The 18,893-nt window shown below is 38.2% G+C and overlaps 1 protein-coding gene across 2 annotated transcripts in view; it reads left to right on the forward strand.

The window, feature by feature from the left end:
• Nucleotides 1-17,864, forward strand: part of Ghr (growth hormone receptor) — a 238,825-nt gene extending 220,961 nt beyond the window's left edge. For both annotated transcript variants that reach the window (XM_052159774.1, XM_052159775.1), the window contains 5 exons: nucleotides 1,474-1,652; nucleotides 6,680-6,848; nucleotides 8,821-8,911; nucleotides 14,512-14,581; nucleotides 14,891-17,864. In XM_052159774.1, the coding sequence (XP_052015734.1) occupies nucleotides 1,474-1,652; nucleotides 6,680-6,848; nucleotides 8,821-8,911; nucleotides 14,512-14,581; nucleotides 14,891-15,868 (1,487 nt within the window). In that variant the 3' untranslated portion in view covers nucleotides 15,869-17,864. The remainder of the gene's footprint in view (nucleotides 1-1,473; nucleotides 1,653-6,679; nucleotides 6,849-8,820; nucleotides 8,912-14,511; nucleotides 14,582-14,890) is intronic.
• Nucleotides 17,865-18,893: the final 1,029 nt, after the last annotated feature.

The following is an 18,893-nucleotide window of genomic DNA, read 5'->3' on the forward strand; positions in this document are numbered from 1 at the left end:
AGGAGAACAAAGAGAAGGCAGTGAAACAAGAAAGCAGAAATGGACTATGTCCATGATTGAGGAGACTACCGAGGGGAACTCAAGGAAGTAAAAGAATTCAATGAAGGAGCAAGATGGATAAAACAATGTATATTAATACATACATGTGAACATATTATAATGAGCGTCCTACTTTCTATGCTAACTTTAAAAAGTGAACTGAACTGCAAAGACACATTCAAAACCAGCCACTTAAAAAATTAAGCCTGTTTATTCCACAGTTCCTAAGGAATCCAGGACAAAGTGATACTGTTTTTCCATAGGACAATGTAGCTTGAATATCCTTCAAGTTTAATTTCTAAAGTATATTCATGTGTCTATGTAATTGATATTTTTAAATGAGGAAAATCTTTATTTCTTAAAAAAAAAAAAAAAGGTGTATGTGACAGTGGCCATAACATACCCTTCTAGCATAAGTAGGTGTCCACTCTGGGTCAATATAAAAGTTTATCTCTTTGTCTCAAAAAAAAAAAAAAGAAGCTCCTTATAGCATGTATTTGTATGCTTCTCTCTGGTTAATTCTAGGAATCCTTCTGAGTAGCTAAGTGCATATGTTAAGAAATAAACTAAGTTTTAATTCTATATCTTCAAATAGTTTCAAAGGCTTGGTAATGAGCCCTATCTAGCAACACTTTGCTTGACACATGGTAAAATTTAGACATAAACCTAGCTTCAGAATCTGTACTTGTCTTTATCATCTTTTATGAAACTCTAGTCTTTATGGTCCTCATAAGAATACAGAGATTTATCTAAGATTATAATAGAGGATTGCTAGCAGAAGCTGAGCAAAATGCAATTTCAAGTTGCTCACTTGACAATTAAGCAAAGACAGAAAACGCGGAATTATTACTAACTCCAGATGGGCGCATAATGCCTTCTTTCTGATGGCTAAGAAACAAAGTAGGATGGGGAGGAAGACAGCAAAACCAGAGAGCAAGTGCAGAGGGCTCAGGGGACAGAACTGTAGTGACAGAGATGCAGAAGGCATGGTCCTTCCTCAGATCACACACAGTTTGGAAAGAAAAATCCTCTACTTTCTGCACTGGGCTATATGTAAAAAGTAAAGTCTTTCTGATTCTCCACTTCTTTGGTTTTTGATTTTTGTTTGGTTTTGTTTATGTATGTATAAATGTATGCCAAAATCCTAAAATACAAATGCTATCAGAGCTAAAATTAATATGTAGCACAACTCTTCCAATGAATTTCAGATTTGAGACTTAAAATGGGATTGGAGGAGCTTTTATAAATATTTTTTAAATAAAACAGCCTTCTTATAAAAAATATTACTCTGTTATAGAGTAGAGTTATAGCAATGTGGATTGTTGGAAGAATTGGGAGTGTGGTCAAAATGAATGAAGTGATTTGGTCTCTGAAGGAAACAGACTATCACTACAGAGTGCTTCTCTGGGGGCTGATTCTCCATTGAATTCACAGTGCAACCTGATCCGCCCATTGGCCTCAACTGGACTTTACTAAACATCAGTTTGACTGGGATTCGTGGAGATATCCAAGTGAGTTGGCAGCCACCACCCAATGCAGATGTTCTGAAGGGATGGATAATTCTGGAGTATGAAATTCAGTACAAAGAAGTAAATGAAACAAAATGGAGAATGGTAAGAGTCACTCCATCCTATACATTGACTTTTCTTCTTCCTAATTCAATAATTACTTTCTTATTTGCAATAACACTTTCTTTTCACCTAATACTACATGCCCAAGTTATGTGCCCTATAACTCATTATAAGGGGAATATTGACATAATCTCAATACCTTAAAAAGTCTCTAAGACAGCAAATGCTGATATGAATCTTCCATGGAGATATATGGAAGAGTACTGGGAGGAGAAAACCATTTCCCTGGTCATCTTCTGTGTTCAGTTTAACCATGGAGCAAGGTCACAGACTTACCACTTTGCTATCTTTAGAGATGTGGCTGAACTTAACTAGGATCATGATCAAGGTCAATAGTAGGCCATGGCCAAATGTCATCCCATGATTTTAATGGCTGCTACTTATAAGACCTATCTTAGTATCTATTCTTGGGTCTCTCCAGAAGAGAGGCATAAAGGCAGAATTTACTCCATAGAGGTTTCAGAAAGATGTTCTTTTACATACCTCAGAGAAAATCAAGCTGAGGGGCCACTACATAGGGGAGGAGAAAGCAAATTGGCCGGAGAGCCTCACACTTCCCTGCCAAGCGTTTGGGAACTCGGCACCGAGATACATTCCACACGGCACACAACAAGAGGGGAAACAGGATTACCATGCCATTCCAAATATAACTAATTCTAAATCAGTCTAACCACAGCCCCAGCCCTGGCCAAGCCAAGCAGCTTCAGGATAGGCATGAGGTTGTACCCAAGCACCCTGGCAGGGTTCACTTCCCAAATTTTGAGACACGAGGCCCTGTCTATTCAGTGTAGCACCAAAAGAGAGGCCAATTTTGTCATTAGCCGAGTATACAACTTGGGCTGCCTCGAACAGCTACTCCTTCTGTTCAAGGTTCTGTTTTCTGAATCATTCTAATTTAGATATCTGGTTTATAACTTGGAACCAAAAGGGAGCTGGTTGGATGTTAATTCAAACAAGGCTTTCTAAACCTGAGTCATAATCAAACACTTATTCACCAACCAAGTATAGGAACAACTACTTTGCACAAGGTACCAAGGCATTAATTTCACACTAATAACATGTTCATGCCATGGTACAAAAATAGTAGTAAGAAAACTGCTGGCTCTTAACATGAATCAAGGCAACAATCCCATTGTTTACAGTTACATTGTGGAGCTCACATTAAAGGCTGGGGCTGTTTCATAGGAGCCTCGACTTAAATCTCAGCCTTGGAGTGTATTGCTGTCTAAGCTTCTGTGTGGCACACAGAGGGTACACACTGTACTCATCTTTATTCCAAGGTAATGATGGATCAAAACACTTTAATGATTCAGCAACTGGACTAGCAGCTCTTTTGTATGAAGCACAAATTTTATACAAAGGACAACACACGTACTAGTAGATAATCACTCATATTGGAATTGTCAAAGATTTCTCAAGAAAAAGGTTGTTCTTCTAGTGAACATCTGACAATGTTTGCACAAAGGATGAATTTTAACCTCCAGGCAGAATATAGAATTTTAAAAAAATGTATATCTACAACCTTGATTTACTAGCCTTCCAACATATGAAGACTTACCCCAAAAGGACCCATAGTGATATTAGCAAAAATGGTGCTTTTTATGTTATATAATAAAATCTGTAAAGACTTCTGATGCCTACATCAGAAACTAGATTAAACTAGATTAAGTAATTTTTTTCAAATAGTCTAAGAGTAATTATACTAAATATATAATCACATATTATATAAAAATTATCATTAATTATCATGTTAATGATGTTTTGAAATAGTCATATGTGGTAAGATGGTTCAGCCGAGCTATGAATGGATGTACTTTTTTACAGATGCTTTTGAATTGACAGTTTCAAATCTACTCTCTTATACATTTCAATATATCCTAATTTTTTCACTCATTCGTTCATCAACAGGCCCAGGTTGATCCAAAGTTTGGCTAGTTATCATGATCAGGCAAATGTATCTTTAATGTATTAATCTTATCTCCTTGGGATATAAATTATTAATAAAAAATCACTAGATCATGTGGTAACTTTAGTTTTCATTATTTGAGTAGCCTCTATACTCCTTTTAATAGTTCCCATACTAATTTTAGTTTCGATAAACAAGTTAGAAAAGTCGTGAATGCTTCAAGATACCGGTCAAGAAAGATAGGCCCACTGATAGTAGTATGAATATTACAAGAATAACTAACTACTTTCTAGCTAGATTTAAAGCCTCTACACAAGATGGAGCACATACCTGACATCATTAACTGGGCCAAAACAGCATGACTGGTTAGGTTATAAGCCCTAGTGGGGAATCTGCTGAATGGGCATAGTGCTTAACCCATAGATTAATACAGCTCCTGATCCTCATTGGAGAATCTTCACTTTCAAGATAGTAATTAATACACAGAGCCGCGTCCCGTCAACATGTAGAGCACTTAGCACTAAAGGGAGCATCCATAGCCTACCCACGCCTCCCAAGATTCAAAGATGATTGAGGAAGAAATATTAGAAGTGTCTAAAGGAGTGGATGGCTATAGAGAAACTATTCACTGGTCACGGCCATGCAGGTACACACACACAGCAGCCATAACAGCATGAGCAGAAGATTTACACAAGATCATGCCAGCCAAATTCCCAGCCTGTATCTGGGGGAGACTTAGGATGTTCCTCCACTGCCTGAGAAGCTCTTGACAATTGGTAGCTACTGGGAGAGTGACTAGATTTCTTCACAGACATGAGACCTGGGAGGCATTCCATGCTCCAGCAAGTTGTCCCACACCTATGCACATTAAAGCAGTAAATACACTGAGGAGAGAGAGGGGGGAGGGAGGGAGAGAGAGAGAGAGAGAGAGAGAGAGAGAGAGAGAGAGAGAGAGAGAGGGAGAATTAACTTGTGTGCCTACTCTAAGTTGGGGAAGAAAAGTACTGGATGATTAAGGAAAGAATGGGAGGTGGGTTTTTCTCAGTTTATATTAGTTGGTCATTAAAGGGCAAAGTTCACAATTAAATAACATATTTTTAAAAAAACATTTTTGTCAGTCCTTTTCAATATTTTTCTAGTCTCAGTTTCACCTGTTTTTGCTCCAGCACTGGCCACCCCCTTCCTTCTGCTTCCTTTGGGATTGATTTGTACTTTTTCTACTTTCTAGAGGTATAATGTTTGATTCTTGTTTGATGAAGTTAAAAGTTCCCTGGGAAAACAGAAACACAGTATGGGAAGACAGACATGGGTTGACTTCCAGGGCTCTCTATGGACCATTTACAATTGTTAGTGAAATCTACAAACAATACCAATGACTATGGCTGAGAAACCAGGCCTTCCTCCAAGCATTACATCCAAGCTTTCAAAACTACTTAATAAAAAAATGAGAAAGTTTAAAATTCAGAGTCCTCCTCTAAAGAAAACTTTTTAAACATACAATCCTACATATGTTCAGAGGCTCCTGTAAGAAGACACACCCTCCATTTATACATAGGGGAAAAGAGTACTTTGTTCGTGGAAACCAACTGGGATGAAAACAAATTTGTTTCAGATGTTGAGGTCCAGCCTCTAACTTAATAAAACAAATTGTGGGGTTTATCTATGTGAAAATTCATGCTGCCGAAAAGGTGAGTATCCCACTATTTTATTAACAGGAAGTAGGTGCCTTACTCAAAACATATCAAACCACCTTGAGCACCACGTGGTTTTCAACATTCCTAACGCTGCACAGTTCCTCACATTGTGGTGATCCCCAAAGATAAAGTTATTCCATTGCTAGTCCATAACTGTAATGCAGCTACTGTTTTGAATACTGTAAATCTCTGCTCTGGGTTCCCCACTGACTTACTGGAAAAGACTGTGACAATGCAGACCTGGGATCTGCCTCTCTAATAGCAACATCTTAGAGTACTCTTACTTTCTTTGTCTGGGGAGAGGGAATATCCTAAGTTTCAAAACTGTGAAGCACTGATGCTCACTGCTCAGGTCTCTAGTGACTTTGTCGTGTGCATTTTCCTTGGGAGCTGTGACCATCTAGTCCCACTAGACAGAGTACCAACGACAGGTCAACAAAACTGTTCCACCTAATTCTATTATGATGTTGTTCAGTGCCAAAAGAAGAGTATGTGAGGTTTACTTACATGAGTATGTTTGACTCAAACACAGCTACATTCAGGGCATAGCCCACCACAGCAGACAGGATGACTCACAAAGGGTACGTCCCTGCTGTTGCCTGCAGAGCTGATCGGACAGTTTCCTCTCCTCAGCAACAATGATTACGTGTGTGACCTTCTGGAGGGTCCATATGAGTTATTCAGATTTCTGAACCCTCCAGTCTTCTGAGCTTTCCTGACTTCCTAAGTCTGAAGACTCTCCTTCCACAAGACTGTTTCCGTTCTGAGGACATAGCTACCTCACATTTTTCTATGCAGATTCTTGAGCAACAGACTATTCTGAGGCAAGTTTAAGACTTCAGGAGTAAATAAAGTGTGTAGCTGCTTTCAATAAAATTCTTTGGCAATTAAAGACAATTATGGAATTTCTAGGACCGGTTCAAACTCTGTGATTATTAATAAATGACTACTACCCAGATTTTCCAGTGAATACATATGTTACAAATATATGATTTGCTTGTGGCCATAATTTGTTTTGGAGTGGAATTATGAGATTTCCTGTTCTAATATATTGCTCCATACAAGACTATAAGCCCCAGATGAGTAACATACCAATACTCCTCTTACAGTTCTGCCATGCCTAAGCCTATATGACTTAATCTTAGTCGACTATTTAAGAACCTAATGAAAACACACGGCTGCATTTTTTGATACTAAAACAAATTTGGCAATTATTATTTTAACAAAATTATTCTTTACATAATCTGTCTCAGTCTGTCTTATTTAATAGACAATTCCTTCTGGGCATGCACAAATATTACTCACTTTCTAGAAACCCAGTTCAAAGAGAAAAGGGAAAACACTTGAAGAATTTGTGCATCGAGTGGTTGACGCCTGAGGCAATCTGTTTTTATGTTTTGTTTCGAAAGATGGGCCCTATATGGTCAACATCCGTTCCACTGTACTCACTGAGACTGGATAAGGAACACGAAGTGCGGGTGAGATCCAGACAACGGAGCTTTGAAAAGTACAGCGAGTTCAGCGAAGTGCTCCGTGTAACATTTCCTCAGACGAACACGCTGGTGGCATGTGAAGAAGGTAAAGTGTGTGTGTGTGTGTGTGTGTGTGTGTGTGTGTGTGTGTGTGTGTGTGTGTGTGGTATCTGTCTAAATGACAGTTGACAGTCGGACTTTTGGCAATATATGCTAACATATGCCTCCACTTGTTAATATATTGTCTAGGTCAATATAGTCTAGTTTCACATATCAGGGGCAAGACGTTGACGTCACTATCTGTAGAAGATGTATGCAATGCAAAGGAAACAATAGGAGGGGCTGGCGATATGGCTCAGTGGTTAAGAGCACTTCCTGTTCTCCTACAGGATCCAAGTTCAATTCCCAGCACCCACATCAAGAGATTGACAACCACCTGTAACACCAGCTGCAGAGGATCCGCCATCCCTAGCCTTGTGGGCACCTGCATTCATATGCACACACATGCATACGCATAATTAAAAAACAATAAAATAAAAATTTAAAAATTAACAAAAGAATTTGTTTCCAAATTATTTGATTTAGGAAAGGTTTCAGGGCAGGTGGAAACTCAGAGAAGGAATACACTTCCAGGGGAGTTTTCTTTTTTTCTTCGTATGTCTCTGTATTCCCAATTTTTTCCTATAATGTGGGTGTTTTGGATTTGTATCCAGAAGAAACAAATTTATCTATGGTTTGCAGAAGGAAACATGGTGGGCTTGGGGAAGTACGGGTGTGGTGTTTACTCAGAGAACACCTAGTAAGCAGTTAGTCATGGTTAGTCATATTCTGGGGATTTGGGAAGCATTTGGAGCTCCTTCACAGGAGAGCTACCTGGGAGATGCAGGGTTGCTCGTGTCCGTATGAAAAAGAGTTAGACTCTGCCTCTGTGATAAGAATACTGGGAATCAACCTTGAGGGGACTGGGAGACATTTAGTCCTAAGGAAAGCAATGGAAGTGTCACAAACAAGTTCTCCCACGGCTCATAAAGTATCTCAGTATCTGAACAGCCTCAGCACAGTGTACATAAAAACACAGTACCAAACTAAAAATGTGCTCTACGTGCCTAGGTAGATGATGACTCCAGCCTCATAACCTCAATATATCCTCAATATGTAACCTAACAGATATCATGACAGTTTAAAATATCAGATGGACATTCTTTACTTAGGTTTAACAAGCAACAGTTTCTTTCTGGTGCCAAAGCCCTGGTGATATTTTCTAGACATTTGGACATATGAGAAGCTTATAGGTTTCGGGTTATTTTGTAACATTACTCTATCGTCTCCCCTTCCATTTCCTCCCTTCAACCCTCCCATGCACCACCACCTCCAAAGGAATGGCCATCTCCTCGCTTTCTCTTAAATTTTTGTCATCTTATTCTTTAACTGTTTTTACATATATATATAATATATACACATATGATATATATTTATATATATGTATATTAAGTGTTTTATATATGTATATTTTATACATATAAAAATATATGTATACACATGTGCTTGCATGTATATACATATAGGTATATGTATACATATATACATGTATATATATGTATAAGTTTTTACATATATATAAAAAGTTAAATAAAAAGAGGCCAAGAATTTGAGGGAAAGTAAGATGACCATCATCATTAATATATGTATATGTATATATATACATATGTATATATACACACACATATATGTGTATATATGTGTATACATACACGTATATGTGTGAGATATATATGTGTGAGATATATATATGTATATACATACACACACACACACACACACACACATATATATATATAAATATATATATATATATATATATATGTAAAGGGATTTATGCAGTAGACAAGCATGCTGTATGTTTAGGAAAGAAAAATCTAAAGCCATCCTACTGTGTTTCCATGGCTATGAAGTGAAAAGCTAACTTTGCCTTATGAATTCAGATTAACGGATATTTTCAAGAGGGGAAGGACAGTGCAATGTAAACTTTGCCTGGGCTATTCATAATTCTGTCAGTGAAATATTCTTTCCTGTTTTAGATTTCCGGTTTCCATGGTTCTTAATTATTATCTTTGGAATATTTGGAGTAGCAGTGATGCTATTTGTAGTTATATTTTCAAAGCAGCAAAGGTAGGTGTGAAGCACCCTCTTTGATACGTTTTTACAAGTCCTCATTTCCATGAGTACTCCTGTGTGTTATTTGAAATGTTCTCTTGTATAGCGTGAGTGGCTATCTTAATTAACTCCAAAAATTTTAATTTCTGGTTTTACCTTTACCATATCTATACTCAGTCTGTCATCTGTCATGTTCACCTCAAAAAAAAAAAAAATGGATGGTTTAAATCAGGAAGTCTAGGCACATCCTAGACATATTAAGGCTGGACACGGCAACCCAGTAGGAGGACAGGGACCCAAAAGTGGGCAAAAGCATCATCAGAAACAACCTCTGCCTTCTCTGTTAAGAGTACCACGAAAATACCAAGTTACACAACTATTACATATATACAGAGGGTCCCTGTTGGACCCATGCAGGCTCCCTGATTCTTGGTTCGGAGTCAGTGTGTCTCTATGGGTCCAGGTTTGTTGATTCTGTAGGTTTTCTTGTGGTATCCTGGACACCTCTGGCTCCTGTAATCCTCCATCCCCCTCTTCAGTAGGATTCCATAAGCTCTGCCTAATGTGTGTCTCTGCCTCTGTTTCCATCAGTTGCTGGATGAAGCCTCTCCGATGACAATTGAGTCAGGCACCAATCCATGAGTATAGCAAATATCATTAAGCATCATTTCACTGACTTTTTGCCAGTCTTGTTTGGTTCTATCCTAGTCTCTCTGGGTCTGTGGATTATAGCATGACTATCCTTCACTTTATACTAATATCCACTCATAAGTGAGTGCATACCACATTTGTCTTTCTGGGTGTGGATTGCCTCCCTCAGGATGATGTTTTTCTAGTTCCATCCATTTGCCTGAAAATTTCATGATGTCATTGTTTTTAGCAGCTGAGCAATACTCCAATGTATGAATGTACCACATTTTCTTTATTCGTCCTTCTGTTGAAGTATCCTTCAGAGTTTAAGAAAATTCTGTTTTCTTGGAGAATGGAGAGTTGAGTACAGCTATTCAACCACTGCTGTTTGAACTTCTTTGTACCACCTAACCTCTCTGAAAATTTATATCTGTGTGAACAACATGATCTTTTAAATCACTTTGAACAACAAAAACTTAAGTTGCAGAAAATGTTTTATACAACATTCAGGAAAAAAAATACTTCTATTGTTTGCCCTTTGTGTGCATTTAACATAGTTTCAACATCATGTGCAATCATGAGCTTTCTAAGACTGTCACTTTCAAGATTCCAGGACTTAGTTGGTCTTTGAACTATAAGCCCTAGGTCCTGGGAAGTCCTTCAGTTCTGGGCCACCAATAGTTGGTTGCTCTATCTAAAACTGAAATCAAACTCTTCAGCTAAAGTCAAAAGGTTTCATTGACTCAAAATGGAATATAGGAACAAATATATTGTATATGCTTTTAGTTGTTGTAGTAATCCAGCATTTTCACACCTCAAAACTGGCCATCTTTAAATAGAATTTTAGCAGACGTGGTTCAGGTAATGCCAGCGTTCTTGAGTGTCAAAAGACTTCAACTGAATGAACTTCATTTTCAGCAGAGGTTCATCGTCAATATCATAATGTAAATGAGGGGGGGAAACTCACTGCATAATTCCATTTTGAACTTAGCTTTTTTAGCCACATTCTTGTTTTTTGCAAAACATACTACAGTTGAAACAACGGGGTTTTCAGTTGTTTGAGGAGAGTAAATTTAGCTTTAAAATTTTAAGTAAGACATGAGCTTGAATAATGCCAAACAGAGTCAGATTAATTGATTTGAGTTCATCAGTCTATAGAGCTAGTGAAATTCCAAATTTTATATGGAACTTGTAAATAAAATTGCTCTGCATATAAAACCATTCACCCTTAACACTGGTTCATTCCAGGTCACAAAGGCCAAGAAAACATGTGAGGTTGTCTACTGATACTAACTAGCAATATACAAAACAAAATACCATCCATTCAATAAGTATGATTTCAAAAATATATATATTAGTCTCTGTTTTGTTTGCTCAGACTGGTTAATCTTCAACTTCTGATCCTCCTGCCTCCACCTTTCTCAATTTTATGCCATGCTAAAAATTCCACCCAAGGCCCTCCCTATACGTGCTAGGCAAACACCTTCCCAACTGAGATCCGTCATCAGCCTCGAAATGAAATTTTTTTTTTCATTTTCTTATGATTAGTCTATTTTGGTTAGGAAACAAAGAACTGGCTTCACAGTGATAGTTCCACGGATATGCTTTTCTCTTTTTTTTCAATTAAATAATATTTTAATTGCAGGATACAAATGACAGACAACCCTTTAGTGAAATAAGGAAAGCCTACCTAGATAAGCTGGGAAACACAGATCCTCAAAAGAGAGGGCTTTACACAGATGCTCAGAGAGCAGCTGTCACCGGACAATTGTAGGGTGAACTTATTCTCTCCGATTTCCCTACTCCACTGGCCTCCTCCTCCACCGCCCTCCCATTTCTGGTTCTTTTTGTCCTTGCAAGCAGAGCCTTCTTCTCTTTCGTCCATACATACCACATTATCTTCCCTGTTCTCTGCCTTCCTCCAGAGCTCTTCCTTACCCCATCTTTCCACTTTCCTTTTACGTGTGTATGACTATATAGAGACAACTGAATCCCCACTCTATACCTGAGTGAAAGCATGGTAACATTTGTTTCTCTGCATCTGTCTTGTTTCACTGAACATAACAGTCTCCAGTTGCATCCATTTTCCTGCAAACATGGTTTCATTTCCTCTGTGGCAGAATAAATAAATATATGCACCATACTTTCTGAATGTCTATTTTTCTATGAATAATGAGGCTCTGACCAAACTGTAATGCTCACTTAAAATCAACAGGTTGTGATATTTGTTCAAAATCTGTATTGAATTCCCACTTTCCTGTGATTAAAAAAAAAAAAAAGAATCAATTTCTTTCATTTTCCTACAGAAACCAAAATTTGCATGTTATGATAAAAGCACGAAATGATAGAAAATAGCACCAACTGGCACAGAACTAACACACAATCCCAAAATTAAAATATTCCAAAGAAAGCTGTTTTTTTCCATCTTGCTCAAAATTCCAAGGATGTTGAGGGCTCCAGGATAAATATGTTTTTCAAGTTTTGTGAAAGAACTTTACTCCGTTATAATCCAAATAATTGAAAGTAAAATCCAGCAAGGTTTGTATTGACATTTGCATTTGAATCAAGTAAATTTGGACGCAGTTTCACCCCAGGTTACCTTTCCTCTGAGCTTGTTCCCACCATATGACCAACCCAGAGTTACTGATTCATGAAAGAGCTGTGTCCCCACACAGCAGAAGTGGGAGACCGAGTGACTGCCGGTCCACGCTGTAATTTTGGTTCCTATTTTGGAATGAGGATTTTGCTATAAAGGATGAGAATTTGTGACAATCCTAACCATGAGAGCAGGTGTATCTCTGACTATTTTGCCTGCTCTTAAGACTCTTTTCCTCCTATTGGGTTGCCTTGTCCAGCCATTTCCTCCTATTGCTTTTGCCTTGTCTTGTTCTATCTTGTCTTGGAGAACCTTTTTCTAAAGAGGAAAGAGGGGTATTGTGGTTCTTGCATTGAGCAGAGGTGGGAGGAATTAGGAAGAATGGAGGGAGGGCAAACCATAGAATGCATTGTATGAGAGAATAATCTGTTTAAATTTTTAAAAAAATAAGCTTAAATGCTGAAATGTGTACTCTAAACTAGGCTGATCTTCCTGTGTCACACATGCGCAGGAGAACTGCCCTGCTCTCCCATTTGAGGAGACACACAGCTTATCATCTATCATCATTGATTGATTGATTGATTGAGTGCTATTTCTAGCTTGGGCCTTTGGAATTTGTAGGTCTTTGTGGTTTAAGAGTATCACAACTAAAAAAAAAAAGCCACTAACGTGTCAAAACAGATCACATTTTTCAAAAAGGAGACATACATGTCACAAAATGAAACATTAGCCATTGGGGAATCTTTATTTCATATCATTGAGGTTACTTTGTATTTTTATACTTATGAAAACTTGAGGGATGCATTTATACATGCAGAAGCAAGCAATAGAACGGCATAGCATAGGAAAGACAGCTGGCTTTGGACAAGTCACTCTGGGCCTGAACGCCAGCCCTGCCAAGGGTCGTTTATGGTTGGAGTACACATGCAATATTGTCTCCCTTACCTGGTAGTTGTAAGGATTCAATGAAATATTTAGTGCAGGGATCGACCATCTTGTTCTACAGATGATCATGTGGTGAGGTTTAAGGCTTTAGGGACCATATCTGTATCACAAATGCTCCAATGAAGTATGGAAGCATTTAGAGCTAATTGTGTTGGTTTTGAGGCATAAACACTGGTTAGCTAGCAACAAAATAAATGGTTTATTCAAATTTATTTAAGAAATGTTTATGGGGCAGCTTCCAAGTGCTAAGTAATAGAATTCTAATGGTATACAAAATCTATGTAATAAACATTGAAATTAATTACAGTCAAAAACTATTTCAGGGCCTAGAGCAATGGAAAGTGTGTAGTTCTCCGTAGAGGACCCAAGTTCAATTCCCAGCACCTGCAAAGGCTGGCTCACATCTGTCTGTAACTCAAGCTCCAGGGAATCTGACACCCTCTACTGCCCTCCCTAGAAAACTACTCATTCATGGAATATAATCACAGAATGACACATAAAATAAAAATAAAAATGATAACTCTTGAGAGGGGGTTACATGGAAGAGGTTTCAGAAAGGGCAACTGGGAAAGGATAGAAGAAAGAAAGGAAGGGGGAAAGAATTCAATTTCAGTTAAAAATATTAGAAATAGATTTTTTAAAGAAAAAATAATTTCAATATTTAAAAGAGAAAATGTAAATATATCACAGTACTATGCATATAAGTCTATTCTTATTAGAGATGGCTCAGATTACCCTGTCCTATTTTAAGTGATACTTGCACTATCATGTTGGCTAGAAATCATCTTCAAGGGGCTGGAGAGATGGGTCAGTGGTTAAGAACACTGACTGCTATTCCAAAGGTCCTGAGTTCAAATCCCAGCAACTAAATGGTGGCTCACAACCATCCATAATGAGATCTGATGCCCTCTTCTGGTGTGCCGGAAGACAACTACAGTGTACTTATATATAATAAATAAATCTTTTTTAAAAATCATTTTCAATGTTTTTGGTTACTATGAACCGTGTAGTGCTAACTTAGCCGAACCCATTTTTTTCAAGGTTGAAAATAACTTTGTTTGCATTTTATTGATTGTCTTGCTTTCTATTTGGTGTTATATGCTTTATCTTATTCATATCTAATTTATAACTTACATCGAAGTTACACAGACAGAATTAGATACCAAATACTAAGTAATTGCCAAGTATGAAAATTGACTACCCATTAATAAGGAAAAAAAATTGAGTTGAACCACAATTAGCTAAAAAAGCTTAAATGATGGCCTTTGGGTGATGTTCTTCTCCTGTGACTTTTGCCCCTTACTTACTGCTTAAAACCCTCCCTGTCTTTGAAAACAATTCTGCTTATATGAAATATAAGAACGCCTAGAATAAGTGATAGCACTGGCAATGCTTCATTTCTACCTTTTTGAGATAAATAAATAACACTTTATTTGTTTCCAAGGATTAAGATGCTGATTTTACCCCCAGTACCAGTTCCAAAGATTAAAGGGATTGATCCAGATCTTCTCAAGGTAACTAAGTCTAAATTGTGGATCATTCAATTAAGTAGTCCCTAAAGAATACTATCCTCTGTTGAGAGGGTAGTTGGTGGTTGGTTGGTTTGTTGTTTGATTTTGTTTTGTTTGGTTTGGTTTGGTTTGGTTTAGTTTGATTTGGTTTGGTTTGGTTTGGTTAGATGGTTGGCTTTGGGTTTGAGGCATTTTTTTTCCTTTTTTGGTTTTTGGTTTGTTTTGTTTTGAAATCTCAATACATGCTATTTAAAGTTATATAATGGTTTTGAGTTGCTTTTCATAGATCTCCACTTTCTCTCTGCCTCCTAGGAAGGAAAGTTGGAGGAGGTGAACACCATCTTAGGCATTCATGATAACTACAAACCCGACTTCTACAATGATGACTCCTGGGTTGAGTTCATTGAGCTAGATATTGATGACGCGGATGTGGATGAGAAGACTGAAGGGTCAGACACAGACAGACTTCTAAGTGATGACCATGAGAAATTAGCTGGTACCCTTGGAGCAAAGGATGATGATTCTGGTCGTACCAGCTGTTATGACCCTGACATCTTGGATACTGATTTCCACACCAGTGACATATGTGATGGTACCTCGGAGTTTGCTCAGCCACAGAAGTTAAAAGCGGAAGCTGATCTCTTGTGCCTTGACCAGAAGACTCTGAAGAACTTGCCTTATGATACTTCCCTTGGCTCTCTGCACCCCTCCATTACCCTGACAGAGGAAGACAAGCCACAGCCACTTTTGAGCAGTGAAACTGAGTCAACTCACCAACTCACCTCTACACCAATGAGCAGTCCTGCGTCACTGGCAAACATTGACTTTTATGCCCAAGTAAGCGACATTACACCAGCAGGTGGTGTAGTCCTTTCCCCAGGCCAAAAGATTAAGGCAGGGATAGCCCAGGGCAACACCCAGCCGGAAGTGGCCACGCCCTGCCAAGACAATTACAGCATGAATAGTGCCTACTTCTGTGAGTCAGATGCCAAAAAGTGCATCGCTGTGGCCCCCAGAAAGGAGGCCACATCTTGTGTAAAACCAAGCTTTAACCAAGAGGACATTTATATCACCACAGAAAGCCTTACCACTACTGGCCGGATGTCCGAGACAGCAGAGACTGCTCCGGATGCTGAGATGCCTGTCCCAGACTACACCACGGTTCACACTGTGCAGTCTCCAAGGGGCCTTATACTCAATGCGACTGCTTTGCCTTTGCCTGACAAAAAGAAGTTTCTCTCCTCATGTGGCTATGTGAGCACAGACCAACTGAACAAAATCATGCAGTAGCCTCTCCTATCTTTAACGGCCAAGAAAAGGCTGGGCATGAACGCTTAAACCAAAACTATGTTTTAAATCTGTTGGGAGAGCGTGAGAGTGAATGTGTATTCTAAAATACCTTTTCTGGAAATGTCAAAGCATTATTATAACGTGGAAAATCAAGAATTCGTAATCAGATAGATCCTTCCCTTGTGAATTATAAATGTTTTAAAGAATTGTCTTTAAGACTGTATAGTGGCAGTGATTGTCTGTACTGTGGGTCTTAATTTTGTGATACTAAGCATTAAATAGCTACATTTTTTCATGTATGTAGATCATGCTTTTTGAAAAAGCAAAACAATCAGGTGGCTTTTGCAGTTCAGGAAATTAAATGCAGATTATAGCACAGGCTCATTTTTTTTTTAAAATAACTGGGAACTAAACTCTAGGTGAGAAGGTAAAGCTAGTTTGGATATGCAAAACATTTATTTTGAAATGAAATTGATAAAGATATTTTTAATAATTTACACTTTAGGCATGAGTATTTTATAATATGCTACACGTATATTGTAGTTCACAATTATCCATCTAAGGATGTAGCAACTACAATGTAAAGAGGGTTTAAAGCTTTGGTCAATGAACCTAAAAAAAAACAAACAAGTTAGATTTTTACAAAGCCCTTTTTATAACTCCCAAAGCTTCTTTAATTCTAAAAATGTCTAATAACCTGCATTATTGGAGCAAACCCATTTTAAATTTGTAAACAAATACTTTTTAATTTTGAAAACTTTAATTTATTTTAATACCAATCAATGTATCATGCACAAAATCAATCAGTAACAAAAATCATAATAATGGAAGGAATACTTTCTTCGACAAATTTCCATTCAAGCCACAAGGCTACATGTAAGAGAAGTAGACGTGATGTGGTGTGACTGGCTAGGATGCAGCCATCTTCCGGGGCCTGTGGATTGAGGACCCAGAGATCGGGAAGAGGAGGAGGCTCTCACATCTGTGCAGAGCTGACGTCTCAAACACAGCTTGGTTTTTATAGTAACCTAAGAGTTAGTGTACACAAGGAGACATTTCACATGTGTGAAATCCAGTACCCCATGGGGTAAAGTGATAAAAGCATAGGAGATTAAAGACCTAGATCTTTGTTTCACAGCCAAACACATACTTTTAATTCAGGGAGAAGAAGGGACGGGATAAATTACTTCCCAAGCACAAAGCACAACTCAGAAGTAATTAAACAAGTAAGAGAAACCTTGTCGTCAAACCTTTGATAAGAGATATTTTGAATAGTAAACAGTATTTCATTGCTCCTTACTTTCCCTCCTAGGACAACTGATAAGGTAGAAAAACATACAATATAATTTGTGTTTTTATTCTGTAATAAAATAAACAGTTCTTTGGATTAGCCCCCCCCCCAAAAAAAACATTTATGGGAGAAAGAGAATTCTCAGCTCCCTGAGGGATACATCTCATTTTAAATATTTTTAGGTGCCTGAAACTTCAAAATTACCTTTAACTTTTAATGATATTTACCATTTTGCCAAGACCTTTGTGGGGAAACAAGCTTAATGTTTAGTGATTTTGAAATCTCTTTCATGCAGGAGAGACAGTGAAAATCTAGCTTTGGGTGTTTAAGGTTCACTGTGTTACTTTGTAATAGATTTCAATAGGTTTCTCTGCTACCTTGCTGCTATGGTTTCTCCAATGGCTACATGATTTATTTCATATGAAGTATCATCAACTTAGAATCTATTCAGCTTAAAGATGTGTGTTTTGATGAACTATCTTACCATTTCACCATAGGCTGACCACATTTCTATAGCCAAAAATAGCTAAATACCTCAATCAGTCCCAGAATGTCATTTTTTTTTTTTTTGGTACTTTGCTGGCCACACAAGCCATTATTATTTACCGTATGACTAGTTGTGTCCTGCAGTCTATATTTAACTTCCTTTTATGTCTGTGGATTTTTTTCCCTTCAAAGTTCAATAAATTTATTTTCTTGGATTTCTGATCCTGTGTTTCTATTAGCCCCACCCAAAAGCATGCTAACCTAGACTAGCATATTGTAAAGGACTTGGTGGAGTGCATTTAAATACATCAGCAAATAGTGGATTGCAAAGCATCAGAGGGGCAGGGTGTGGTTAAGATATCCTTTTTCTTTTATGGACTGTGCCTTCTCCTTAAGGTACCACTCATGGAGAGAGACTTACAGATGCTTTCAGCACACCCTAAAAGTTAAATGGCATGTCCAAGTTGATGTGGAGCTTCAGGAAATGGAAAGAGGGACATGTTTGGCATTGTCTCTAGGCCACATTACTAGCTTGAGTGTGTTATCTGCAATTGGGAAAGATCTGTTCTCCCTGGACTCATGTATTGACAGAGTTCTTCATTCTGATGACTTGTCATCATGGGAGGCTGACAATGAGCCTCTATATTAGTTGCTTTTCTCATTGCCTGAATAAGCAACTTAGAGGCAAGAGGTTTGTTATGGTTCACAGCTCAGAGGGAGGGAAAGGCAGGGCAGCCAGAGTGGCCTGGCCCTCTAACAGTGGGAACTTGCAACATGACTTGTCCACATCTTGGAGGATAAGGAAACAGAATGCTCCAACTAGAACTAAAGGCAAATATGACTTTGAGTCCCCAGCTACCTGGCTTTGTCGGCTATGTCCCTAGACCCAAAGGTTCCACAACTCCTAAAACAGAGCTACCAGCTTGAAACCAGGTATTCAAACACATGAGCCTCTGGAAGACATTTCCTAGTGAAGCCATAAGTTACTTCCCCCTGGGTGGAAGGTTGGCCAGGCAGGTTGTGTGGATTGAGATGGAGAGGGCAGTAGCATCATGACACTTAGATTCTTACTTGAGGTTTCAAGTGGTGAATCGCATGCTTTCGGGCATGCATTAGGTCCTGGGAGGTAGAAGGCTGGCATTGGAATTACCCAGCCAATGAACTATTTACTGTTTCAGCCAGGTTCATAAACTGCCAAGACTTTACAGAATACTTAGTGACTACATTCAATTAAAAAAAAAGAAAGAA

The sequence above is a fragment of the Apodemus sylvaticus genome, chromosome 16, assembly GCF_947179515.1.
Source record: "Apodemus sylvaticus chromosome 16, mApoSyl1.1, whole genome shotgun sequence".
Taxonomy (NCBI): domain Eukaryota; kingdom Metazoa; phylum Chordata; class Mammalia; order Rodentia; family Muridae; genus Apodemus; species Apodemus sylvaticus.